The sequence below is a fragment of the Panthera onca genome, chromosome E1, assembly GCF_046562875.1.
Source record: "Panthera onca isolate mPanOnc1 chromosome E1, mPanOnc1 haplotype 2, whole genome shotgun sequence".
Classification (NCBI taxonomy): domain Eukaryota; kingdom Metazoa; phylum Chordata; class Mammalia; order Carnivora; family Felidae; genus Panthera; species Panthera onca.
In genome coordinates, this window is record NC_138352.1 from 52,034,558 (window position 1) to 52,046,989 (window position 12,432).

Consider the following 12,432-nt stretch of genomic DNA (forward strand, 5'->3'; position numbering starts at 1 on the left):
CTGGGCTTGTTGGGCTGTTTAAATAAAACCAGGCAATCGTTTGTGCAGGTAAAAGGCCAGGGGAAAATTACCAGGCTCTGGGTCTTTCCTGAATTCTTTTCCCCTCCCCTTTCCCTGCTTAGCTCCCTGCGACCTTCACTCTCGTGAGAGAAGGGGAGGGGAGGGGAGCCGGGGACGCAGGAGGGTCTGTGTGGCTCTGGGACCCCAGACATAACCCGGTTGCCAAAAGAGAAAGGGTAAGGCTTGCTCTGATCTTTCCCACTGGGCAAAGATATGGGCACGGGTCCAGCCGCACAGGTCAGGCCCTCTAAGTCCTGCCCTATGTTGGAGGGGCTAGAAGCCTGAGAGCTAGATTTCTCAGAATCTTCTGCCAGCCAGGATTTCCTTTGAAGCCCACTAATGAGAGGCACTTGCAGAAACCATTACTCCTTCTCTGGCAGCGGAAGGCAAACTCAATGCCAGTTTGCAAACCAGCAATGTCCTCTCATGCACCTCATGGTAGCCATACCCCCTGGGGATACCAAGGAAGGGCACTGACTGGAACTGGGACGGCACCTGCCAGTGGAGAGCGTCAGTCCGGCCCCCAGAGCCCACCTGGCACTGTCCTGGGATCACAGAAACATCTGGTCATCCCCCTTGCCCAGGGGAGGGGGCTCTCTGCAGCCAGGCCTCTTGGAGTCGGGGCAGGAGGGTAAGCAACAGAGAGTCTAGTACAGCCAGACCCTCCCAGGAACACCGAAGACCCCTGGAAAACCAAGAAGCCTGGATGTGACTGCCTCAGTTTACCAACTTCAATCTTCACCATCCACCGGTACGAACCCCCCAGCCCCCACAGGCCCCTCCTCATGGGTCTTTTGCGTTTTTCCTGGGGCTGTGGATCTGTAGTCAGGGCTCCCGGGGACTCCTGACATGCCCCCCCCCCCCCAACACACCTGTGATCCAGCAGCAACAGGCCCTGTACCAGCAAGGCCTTCACCTCCTGGCTTGATCCAAACACGTCCCATAGGCTCAGCTGGGATGCAAACCGCTGCCAGTGCTGGGAAACCGGAAGGGTGAGAGGGACAGGGACCGCAGGGTGGGTGGCTGGCTAGTCTGGGCACATGTCTGGGGGTGTGGTGAAGGGCAAGGGAGGGTCCCGTCCGCACAGGGGTCTCTGCAACGGACTCACGCACACCTAGAGCTGGGGTGGGGGTGGGGGTGCCTGCGGCCCTCGTCCAGGGTTCTCACCACTGCCCCACACTGCCCGCCGCTTCTGCCCATCAGGGCTCGGCTGGGCCAAGGCCAACCTCCAGCTGCCAGCCCCAGAGGAACAGATGTGCGTATGTGTGTCTATGTGTGAGCACAGAAGAGACAGTGATTCCGAAAGACCCAGGAGAAGGAAGTGATGTGCCACAGCCCCCCCCAGCCCTTACCTGGTGAGTGATCCCCACGTCTGTACGTAGCCCCATGGCCAAAACTTCCTCTAGCCTGGGAGAAAAACCATCAAGGTGTCTTGGAGAGAAGACCTGGCCGCACCCCCATTCTTCAAACCCTATGCTGGGATGTGTGTACGGGGGCTCGTGAGGCCATGCAGGACGGGGAGGGAGGGGGCAAGGCAAGGCAGGAAATTAAGTTGTGCTGGTAGGGATGGCTCTGGGAGTGCAGGCAAAGCCGGGGTGAACAGCCCTGTGCTCTCAGATGCTCACAGCTCCAGCTCGCCCAAGGGAACGCGCTTCCGGGTGCCGTGGCCAAACAGCGTCACCTCCTTCATCCAGTTGTCGGGCTCCAGGGTCTGGATCCGAGCCTCCCGGGTGTGGCCCCCGGCCCCCTGGGGCACAAATCGCCCGTGGGCCCCTGACGACATCAGCAACCTTTAGTGGCAGCTTAATGCTGTGTGTGCTCCCCAGATGTTAAATCGGTGGCTCTCAAAATGCAGTCCCTGGACAATTAGCCTCTAATATGTTGGAAATGTAAATTCTTGGGCCCTACCCCAACCCACCCTGCCCCACCAAACTCTGGATGCGGGGCTCAGCAATCCGAGTTTTAATTCTGATACACAATAACGAGTGAGCCCTACAGTGCCACAGCCACGATTTCAAGCATCTCGAAATACAAATTCATTAGCTCTACAAAGTAGTATTTTTTGCTGCACTTCACGTATAAAGAAACAGAGGCTTTGAGAGGTTAATAAGTGGCCCGAGATCACACAGCCGTGACATTCTGCTCCTGAGTCATCCCTTCTATGGTTCTCGGGGGACTCACCTGGCCCAACGCCAAGGTACTGACCGCACTGCCAGTAAGTCCAATTGTGGGTACTAAGCGCCCCCTGTGGGGAAGGAGGGAATAGCCCGCTCAGCGAGAAGAAGGTGGGCCCGCATCTGCTCAGGTAAGGGGCACCTGGCTAGAATGTCCCCTGTCTCAGGCCTCGAGAGCACCCGGCAGCAACCTCCCACCCCACAATTCTCCACTCCCGGCTTAGGCTGCCCATCCCCCCACTTCAGCCAGCAGCCCAAGACTTACATTGCGGGCGAAGTTGGAGACCTCATACTGGCGGAAGCCTGCCTCCCGGAGCACCGCCCGTCCCTCCTGATACATCTCAGCAGCCACCTCGGGGTCAGGGGCGGGAAGGGTGCCCCGCTGCACCTGGGTGAAGAGTGCGGTGCCCCGCTCCAGGGTCAGCTGGTAGAGGGAGATGTGGTCATCACAGTAGCCCAGCAGTTCCCGCAGCTGCCGGAGCCACGGCCCCGACTTCTGTGCCGGAAGCCCCAACATCAGGTCCACGGATACACGCCCGGGAAAGAGACGTCGGGCCTCTGCCAGTGTCTGAAGCGCATCGCTGGCCGAGTGTGTCCGCCCCAGCAGCTGGAGCTCCTTGTCATCCAGGGACTGAGGAGAGAGGGCCAGGTATAACACGGAGGCCAGCTCAGAGGCAGACAGGAACAGGTGACCGACCTTACTGTGGACAGATACACAGGACACAGCAGGGAGCCGCAAGCCAAGGGTACCACGGGCTCCGCCTCACTATGGTTCGCTATGTGCAAAGCATTTTTAAGTACTATCTAATGCATCCTTATAATCCTCCAACATTAGCTCCATTCTACAGATAAGAAAATGGAGGTTCAGATATGTTACATAACTTGCTCAAGGCCATACAATGGCAAAGTCAGACCTGGAATTTAGGACTGTCTGACTCCAAAGGCAAGAGTGTTTTTGTTTATTTATCTATTTATATATATTATTTTAAAAGTTTTTTTAATAAATGTATTTTATTTTGAAAGAGAGAGATCGAGAGGGTGGGCGGGGGAGGAGCAGAGAGAGAGGCAGAGGGAGAATCCTAAGCGGGCTCCACGCTGTCAGCGCAGAGCCCCGTGTGGGGTTCAGTCTCACGAACCCAACGTGAGATCGTGACCTGAGCCGAAATCAAGAGTTGGGACGCTTAACCGACAGAGCCGCCCAGGTGCCCCCGAGAGTATTTTTCAATTTTACTTTTTTTTTTTAACGTTTTTATTTATTTTTGAGACAGAGAGAGACAGAGCATGAACAGGGGAGGGTCAGAGAGAGGGAGACACAGAATTTGAAACAGGCTCCAGGCTCTGAGCTGTCAGCACAGAGCCCGACGCGGGGCTTGAACCCACGGACAGTGAGATCGTGACCTGAGCCGAAGTCGGCCGCTCCACCGACTGAGCCACCTAGGCGCCCCTAAATTTTACTTTTAAAGATACTTCAAACTCACAGACCGTTTGAAAGCCAAGTACAATAAACACCTTCATTTAGATTCACCGAAAAACATTTCACCACATCTGCTTTGTCTCTAAATATACGTGTATGTGATTACAATGCTGAGCCACTTGACGGTAAGTTACAGAACAGCACCGACCAAAAGAATTTTCTGGGATGACAGAAATGTTCTCTGTGTGCACTGTCCAATGCGGTAGACACTAGCCACATGGTGGCTACTTAATTTCAAGTTAGTTACATTTAAATAATCACATTCCAAGTGTTTACTGACATGTGGTCAGTGGCTACTGTATTATTGGTCACTGCAGATATAGAACGTTTTAGGAGAATATGGTAGCCACTGACCACATGCTAGAGGGCACTCGCGATGTGGTTGCTTAAATGTAATTAACTTAAACGTTATCCCTCAGTATCCCTAAATACTTAAGTGTGCATTTCCTAAGAACAAGGACATTCTCTTACATAACCACAATCCAATTACAGAGTTCAGGAAATGTAACATTGACACAATGCCATTATCTAATACACAGTCAGAGTCAAACTTGTCCCCATAATATCTATTGGAGTAATTTCCTCTCCCCAGCCAAATCCAGGATCCAACTGGGTCACCCATTACATTCAGCCCTCGTTGTCTCTTTCGTCTCTTAGGCTAGATACACAGCCTTTGTCTTTCAGGCCATGACGTTTTTGATGAATACCGGCTGGTTGTTCTTAAAATGTCTCTTAATAAATTCTAGAGACCTGTCGTACAACACTGTGCATATAGTTACCAACACGGTTCTGTACACTAAAAAATATGTTAAGAGGGTAAACGGATCTCAGGTTATCTGTTCTTACCACACACACAAAAATTGTTTTTTAAGTTTATTTAGTTATTTCAGTAATCTCTACACTCAAGGTGGGGCCTGAACTCACAACCCCGAGACCAAGAGTTGCACGCTCCACCGACTGAGGCAGCCAGGCAACCCCAAAAAGTCTTTTAAAAAGTTTTTTTTATGTTTATTCATTTTCAAAAGACAGAGAGAGAGAGCACACAAGCAGGGGTGGGGCAGAGAGAGAAGGGGACACAGAATCTGAAGCAGGCTCCAGGCTCCGAGCTGTCAGCACAGAGCCCGACACGGGACTCGAAGTCACAAACTGTGAGATCATGACCTGAGCCGAAGTCAGACACTCAACTGACTGAGCCACCCAGGCGCCGCCCCCCCCCCCCCCAACCAAAAGTCTTTTAATTTAGATTTTCGTGATGGTTCCTCACAAGTAGATTTAAGATATACATCTGGGGCCAGAATATCTCAGAAATGATGTGTCTCTTTTGGTATATCCCATCGGGACAAAGCCCCAACCCCAAACTGTATGGTTAAGTGGCAGATGTATTAGAAGGATGGACAATACTGGGTATGGAAGTACCAGGAGTCAACCGGAAAAGAATATGTTTCTCCCCTACCTAAAAACCTTCAACAAGTCCCTTATCACCACCAGGCAAAACCCCAAACTCCCTTGTGTGATGCTCAAGGCTTTGGGGCCCTATCTTGCAGCCTGGCCTCCAGCCTCTCCAATGGCAAGTGACTCACAGCTCTCCAGAACATACAAGGCTCTCCCATTCCTGTGTCTTTTCCTCTCACACCCTCTCTCCTGTGGAACTCCTCCTCCTCAAAGATCACCTCCTCCAGGAAGGTTTCCAGGATTTCATCAGACTGAGACATCCTTCAGGCTGTACTCTGAAAGCTTTTTGCTGAGACTCCCTTTACTGGCAGCCTTTACCATGGTGCAAAGATCTGATGACCGTTCTGCCTCCTCCTATGTCTCCAATCATGTAACAAAAAATTTTTCTGAGCATCTGCTATGTGCCACGCACTATGGTGGGTGCTTGGAATACTGTGATTAAAAAAAAAAAAAAAAAAGGTAGGCATGATCCCTGCCTCATGGAGCTTCTGGTCTAGCACAGCAGCAGACATGCCTCCTGGGCCCTGGCACCCAGAGGAGCCCAGTTAATGAATGTGACCAGAGGAGAGACTGCACGGAGGGTCTGGGTGCCCTGGGATGCGGTGGGTGAGATGGGTTACCTGGAGACCAATGGACAACCTGTTGATCCCTGCTGCCCCAAAAGCTGCCAGCCTAGAGCCTGGGGCCGAAGTGGGGTTGGCCTCCAACGTGACTTCGGAGTCTGCAGGCAGGTGGGCTGCCTGGTCCACCGCCTCCAGGACAGCAGCCACAGTGTTGGGACTGGCCAGACTGGGGGTGCCCCCACCAAAGAACACAGAGTCCACCCTGGGGAGAGAAGATGGAGGAGATGAGACTTGGGGGGAGCCCTCCCGGACCTCTGCACCGGTCCTAGCCGCTCGCCCAATTTCCAAGACCCCGCCTACAGCCCCAGCACCCACCGCTGCACGCCGCTGAGCCCCAGCAGCGTCTGCGCCTCAGTCACCAGACAGCTCCGCATGGCAGCCTCCTCCACGCCGCGGGGGACGTACTTGTTGAAATTGCAGTAGCTACAGCGCTTCTCGCAGTACGGCCACTGGGGGCAAGGGTGGAAGGGCCGGACGAGGTGTGACCCCAGCGGCTCCAGCCACTTGCAGGGTTCCGTCGCACGCATCCCCAACCCAAGGTCGTCAACAGCGGCTCAGCCATCTAAGCCACACAACTCCCCAAGGAAGGTGGGATGGGGGATATTATGCCCCCTTCGTTAGGAGAAAACTGGGGCTCAGCGGGAAATCACTCGGTCAAGGTCACCGAACTGGTGAGCGCACCAAGAGACTTCAGGACTCCGGACCAGGACATTTCCTTGCCAGGGCACCGCGTCCCGTCCCAGACCTCGCCTGGGGGCGGGGAGGGACGGCAGGTGGCTTCACGGCGTGACCAGCCGCCACGTGGACCCAGCCCCGCCGCCGCCACGCCCCGCGAGCCCCGCCCCCGCCCCACTCACGTGCACGTAAAGCGCCGCGCGCGAGCTCGGGGGCGCAGGACTCGGGAATCCCTTGGCGTCCTCCGCATGGCGGCGCCTCTGGGCCATTTTGGTCGCCGCCGCCCAGCCGCGGGCCCGGGCCCCGGGGAGCGCCATGGCGCCCGCTACGGCGGGGAGCGGCCTGGTGCGCCGAGAGATCGGCAGACACGCTCCGGGACGCACGGGAGTGCGCAGAGCCGCGCCAGCCGGGCCGCCCGGGCCGCCCCGGCAGGAGGAAGAGGGACTGCGTGACCGCGCGCCGCGTCCCCGGACGGGCTGGGAGGGCCCCGGGCCTCGCCTCTGCGGCGCCACCTGCTGGGCCCGGACGCGCTCACCGCGCCCGCCCGTCCGTCCTTTCCGGGAGAGGGTTGTGGGCTGAGCCGCCTCGCCTGCCTTTTGGCCCCCTGTCCGAGGGCGAGTTCCCCGCCCCATGTAGGAGCTCTTGGTCCGTTCAGTCCTTTACATTGTATGTGCCTGACTCAAAGCTGGGGACTGGGGACATCTAGATACATAAGATCAGGTCGCAGTACAGGTGCGACAGGAGAGAGACAAACCAACAAGAGACAGCAGGCAATAGATACTAACTCAAAACCTGCTGGATATCAGGGCAGTGTCCTCTGTGCTGTGTGGCTGGTCTGTTTCAAGTGCCGTGGAGTCAGTGGGGAAGGAGAGGGCACCTTGGGCTGGAGTTGAAGGGGCAGAGATTCCCAAGGACAATTAGCTTGGCCAGCAGAGTAAGCTGTCATCTCCTGGGTCAGGCCCACCTGGGCACCTGCTGGGAGGAAAGTCACAGACGGTGTACTTGGGAGGGACGGGGTGCAGGTGAAGGGCTGGGAAAGCAGGCATCTGAAGAACTCTTTGATAAAGTGGAAAGATCACGGGCTTTGGAGCCAGATATCTGGGTTTTAATTCCAGCTGTGTGGCCTTGGGTAAGACTCTGAACTTCTCTGAGTTTGTTTCACCATTTGTGAAATGGGGCAAGTGCCTATTTGGGAGGGTTGGTGGGAAAATTCCAAGAGAAAATACATATGAAAGCACCTAGCCTAGGGCTGGGCACCCAGAGCACGCTAAACTTAAGTTCGTTTTCTAAAAAGAGGACGCCTCTGCTGCAGGGAGGTAGGTATTCAAAACAGCAGGAAAGTTTCCGCCTCTGTGAACTGGAAAGTGATGTGCCTTTTGGAACACAGCTGTTTTTATTTCTTGGGTCAAGCTACAGCGGCTTGTACTGGCCCAGCCCCTCAAGGAAGCCCCAGCTTCATCTTTTTTTTTGAAATCAAAATTGGGTTGGTTTTGGGGGGGGTGGGGAACACAGGATGTGGGATGATCCCTAAAGGGTATGGAGTTTCTTTTTAAGGTGATGAAAATGTTTAAAACTGACTTTGGAAAACTCATGTAGCATTTGTGTGTCAACTATATACTTCAATTTAAAAAATAGACTTCAGGGATGACCGCACGTATCTGTGAATATACTGTAAACCATCGATAGGATACTTTAAGTGGGTGAATTGGATGGTATGTGAAATTATATACTAGTAAATCTGTTATCGTTTTAATTTTTTTAAGTATTTTTATTTATTTCAAGGGAGAGAAAGTGCGTGCATGCAAGTCGTGAAGGGGCAGAGAGAGGGAGAGAGAATCCCAAGCAGGCTCTGTACCACCAGTGCAAAGCCTGATATGGGGCTCAAACTCAAGAACCGCAAGATCATGACCTGAGCGGAAGTTGGATGTGTAACTGACTGAGCCACCCAGGCGCCCCAAGCTGTTACTGTTTAAAAAAAAAAAAATTTAACATTTATTTTTTGAGTGACAGACACAGAGCATGAGTGGGAGAGGGGCAGAGAGAGAGAGAGGCAGTCACAGATTCTGAAGCAGGCTCCTGGCTCCAGGGTGTCGGCACAGAACCCGACGTAGGGCTCGAACTCACAAACCTCGAGTTCGTGACCTGAGCCAAAGCCGGGTGCTTAACCGACTGAGCCACCCAGGCGCCCCAAGCTGTTATTGTTTTAAAAAAGGATACTTCTTGCTGGACTAATCTGACAACAAAGTGAAAAAGCAATGATCTGGGTTCATGTCTCAAAGGGATCAAGTGAGGATTAAATGAAATAGATAATGCACACCAAAGTCAGCACCTTCGTGACAAGGAACCAGAGGGTCTGAAAGTGCCCCTCCCTTCTCCATCCCATAGCAGCTGTCAAGAGAGCACACCAGCAAGAGACCAACCAAAGAAAACAGAAGCGCTTTATGCCAAATCACAAAGACCAACAGGGGAATGTGGGAGGAGGGCAGCGAGGGCCTGGGAGGATCCCCCCCCACCCCCCGCCCTTATTCACAGGTTTAGATGTTGTTCCATCTGCTGTCGAAGTTTGAATTTCTGGATCTAGAGGAAAAAGAACAGAGTGAGAGCCAGGCTCAGGGCCTCTGCCAACCATGGTTCCCAGCTGGCTTGGTTTGCCTGGGACTGAGGTGGTTCTTAGGGTAAAGTCGGGAAAGTTTGTGGCAAGCCAGACTCTTTTGCCCATCACGGAGGGAGGCATAGGTCGAGCCACCTGGCCTTCTGTACCTAGGACCCCAGGCCACCCTGCCCCTCTCTGGTCTCCTTTACTCACCTTTCCTGAGACAGTGAGGGGGTAGTTTGTGACAAACACGACGTATCGGGGAATCTTGAAGTGGGAGATCTGCAGACCAGAGGGAGATAAAGCGTGAGGATGGCGGGGGGGGGGGGGGGGGGGGAGGGGGGGGAGGAGGAGGGGGCAGTGGGCTGCCTGGCTGGCTGGCAGGGAGAAGGGGTTGAAGCACAAAGCAACATCAGCATGGAGGCGGGTTGAGGTTCCCACCTTCCCTTTGCAGAAAGCCTTGATCTCCTCCGCTGTAGTCTTCTCCCCCTTTTTCAGGCGAATGCAGGCACAGATTTCCTCCCCCATCCGGTCGTCCTTCACCCCCACCACCTTGCAGTGCCAGAGACAGATGTCAGACATTGCCATGCCCATCCCTGTTTCCTGCTCCTGGGGGCTCACCTGGGCTCGCCTGGGCTGGGTGCCTCACCTGCACTTCCTGCACCTGCGGGTGTGTGTGAAAGAAATCTTCAAGCTCGGCGGGGTAGATGTTCTCACCGCCCCGGATGATCATATCCTTGGAGCGGCCCACGATCTTGCAGAAGCCCTGATTGTCCATCACGGCGATGTCTCTGTGAGGAAAGCCCAGGGATGACCTCTCACCTCTGCCTCTTCTGACTGGCTTAGTCATCAAACATTTATTGAGCACCTGTTGTGTGCCTCACACTGCCCTAGACTCTGGGGGATATGGCATAAATAAGACGTTCTGGATATATGCTTTGCGTGGCTAGCTTTTTTTTTCTGTTCTTTTCTTTTTTTTTTTTTTTTTTTTATCATTCGGGGGTCAGTTTTTTTTTTTAATTTTTTTTTCAACGTTTTTTATTTATTTTTGGGACAGAGAGAGACAGAGCATGAACGGGGGAGGGTCAGAGAGAGAGGGAGACACAGAATCGGAAACAGGCTCCAGGCTCCGAGCCATCAGCCCAGAGCCTGACGCGGGGCTCGAACTCACGGACCGCGAGATCGTGACCTGGCTGAAGTCGGACGCTTAACCGACTGCGCCACCCAGGCGCCCCATCGGGGGTCAGTTTAAACACGTCCACCTTAAAGAGGTTTTCTCTGACCCCCCCAATCTAAGAGAAGCTCCTGTCCCCACCACTGCTGCTTTCTTTTCTCTGACCCTGTTTTACTGTCTTCCTGGCGTTTATCAATGTCTGAACTGATCTCTTTCGTATCTGTCTTCCTCCCCAAGACGTGTGGAAAGTCAGGGCAGGACCCTGTTCATCTTGCCTTCCCTTGGACCACCAGTGTCCAGAACAGTGCTGGCACATCGGAGGTGCACGATAAGAATTTGTTCACTCGAGGGGCGCCCGGGGGGCTCAGTCGGGTAAGGGTCCGATTTCAGCTCAGGTCATGATCTCGCGGTTCAGGAGTTTAAGCCCCACATAGGGCTCTCCGCTGTCAGCGTGGAGCCCGCTTCGGATCCCCTGTTCCCTTCTCTCTCTGCCCCTCCCCAAGCTTGTGCTGTCTCTCTCTCTCTCTCTCTCCCCCTCTCAAAAATAAATAAAACGCTAAAAGAAGAAGAAGGAAAAAAAGCTTTGAGAAAAAATTGTTTTTCTCAATTGACAGATGACTCTTGGCTCAGGTTTTACAGACACCCGTATAACGCCCTGTCCTAGGCGCTCTCACCCACGCTGTGTTTGATCTTTTTGGGTGCTCTGTGCAGGGAGCACGATCATCCTCATCTGACACATTTTGGAAATGAAGTCTCCAAGATGTGAAGGAGCCCTCTTGACAAACAAGTTCTCTTTGTGTTAGTTTGATGTTTCCAGCTAAGACTCAGGCCCTCCCCCCCCCCTCCCCCCACCCTCCCCCAGCCTCTCCTCGGCCCCCAGCTGCCTCCTCACCCTGTGTGATACCACTTGTCCTGTCCAATCGCTTCCTCGGTCTTCTGGGGCTCGCCCCAGTAGCCCAGCATGACGCAGTACCCTCGGATGCACAGCTCCCCGGACGTGTTCAGCTCGGCCAGCGTCCCCGTCTTCATGTCCACAATCTGGGCCTGGGACCGGGCAACTTCAGGCTGGGGCCTCCTGCCCTCTCGCCTCAGGATGGGGGGGGGGGGGCGCCTCGGGATGGGGGTAGGGGGGAGCTTCGCCTTTCCAGCCCCTGGCTCTGCCCAGCCCAATCAGTGAGAGCTGCTCTGGGTCAGCCCTCAAGGTGCAAGGGGCCCTCAAAGGGACAGGCTGCCTGGGAAACTAAGTGTTTATGCCAAGCAAAAAGACGGGCTCTGTAGAAGGCAGGGGCCGGGGGTATGGGAGAGAAAAAAAACTGTGTAGGAAAAATCTCTGTGCTCTGGCTCCTCTTTGAGGCCATCCTGGCTGCCCCTGAAACAGACAGTGGGGCTTGGCAAAAACACACCTCAGACAGGAAGGGAGGCTGCGGGAGTTCAGCTGGCGGCTGCTCAAGGCCACTGTTCCAGCTCTTTCCTCTCAGGCCTTAGCCTCAGGCTCAGAAAAAGCCCTAGGCCAGGCCTGGGGAGGACCTTGCTGCTGGGGGCTCGGGGTGCTCTTGGCACCTTGAGTGAGCTGTGTGGCTGTCTGATAGAAAGAAATGGGGGTGCCCGGGTGGCTCAGTCAGTTAAGCGTCCGACTTCAGCTCAGGTCATGATCTCACAGCTCGTGGGTTCGAGCCCCGTGTCAGGCTCTGTGCTGACAGCTCAGAGCCCGGAGCCTGCTTCCGATTCTGTGTCTCCCTCCTTCTCTGCCCCTCCCCTGCTCACACTCTGTCTCCCTCTCTCAAAAATAAAGATGAAAAAAAATTTAAGAAAAGAAAAGAAAGAAAGCAATAAACGTCCCCAAGGAATGCGTCCCAGTGGAGTGATAGGAGGTGGGGTCCAAAGGTCTCCGTCTGGGGCTAACCTCTGTGTGAGGCATAATTCTGCCCACACTTTCTGCCTTCTGTTCCACAGTGTCCTCGGCGAAGTTCATGAAGGTCACGGGACTGTTCTCTGTTGTTCCGTAAGCCACCTAGAGGGTTGGGGGAAGGTGTTTGGAGGGAGCACTGGAGCTGCAGTGTGAAGGGTGAGCTACCCGGGGGGGATGTGAAGGAAGCCAGGAGAAAGTGGAGGGCAGTGGGGTGATGGGAAAAGAGGCACCTCGGCAGAGGAGACTAGCTCAACTAGCAGGGGCCCCAGGTCTGAAATAAAATTGAGATCAAGGAACA

At 54.3% G+C, this 12,432-nt stretch overlaps 2 protein-coding genes across 2 annotated transcripts in view; both read right to left on the reverse strand.

The window, feature by feature from the left end:
* Positions 1-276: 276 nt before the first annotated feature.
* Positions 277-7,142, reverse strand: RSAD1 (radical S-adenosyl methionine domain containing 1). The gene is made up of 9 exons (XM_060628742.3): positions 6,641-7,142; positions 6,099-6,232; positions 5,781-5,985; positions 2,500-2,865; positions 2,242-2,305; positions 1,686-1,833; positions 1,413-1,467; positions 933-1,036; positions 277-745 (listed from the first exon to the last, which is right to left on the reverse strand). Exons 1-9 carry the CDS (start codon positions 7,088-7,090, stop codon positions 628-630), a joined length of 1,644 nt encoding a protein of 547 aa, XP_060484725.3. The 5' UTR covers positions 7,091-7,142; the 3' UTR covers positions 277-627.
* A 1,736-nt stretch (positions 7,143-8,878) lies between these two features.
* Positions 8,879-12,432, reverse strand: part of ACSF2 (acyl-CoA synthetase family member 2) — a 34,879-nt gene continuing 31,325 nt past the window's right edge. Inside the window, exons 11-16 of the mRNA XM_078437294.2 lie at positions 12,129-12,236; positions 11,118-11,269; positions 9,701-9,842; positions 9,493-9,603; positions 9,265-9,333; positions 8,879-9,035 (exon numbers count right to left, since the gene is read on the reverse strand). Of these exons, the coding sequence (XP_078293420.1) occupies positions 8,985-9,035; positions 9,265-9,333; positions 9,493-9,603; positions 9,701-9,842; positions 11,118-11,269; positions 12,129-12,236 (633 nt within the window). The 3' untranslated portion in view covers positions 8,879-8,984. The remainder of the gene's footprint in view (positions 9,036-9,264; positions 9,334-9,492; positions 9,604-9,700; positions 9,843-11,117; positions 11,270-12,128; positions 12,237-12,432) is intronic.

Bases quoted from the DNA above. Each gene is read 5' to 3' on its own strand.
- RSAD1 (XM_060628742.3), bottom strand. From the start codon at position 7,090: ATGGGGCGGGGAACTCGCCCTCGGACAGGGGGCCAAAAGGCAGGCGAG. The intron at 1,834-2,241 runs GTGAGTCCCCCG...TGATGTCGTCAG, and splicing joins GTACCTTGGCGTTGGGCCAG to GGGCCCACGGGCGATTTGTG. The intron at 1,468-1,685 runs GTGAGCATCTGA...TTTTTCTCCCAG, and splicing joins CCCTTGGGCGAGCTGGAGCT to GCTAGAGGAAGTTTTGGCCA.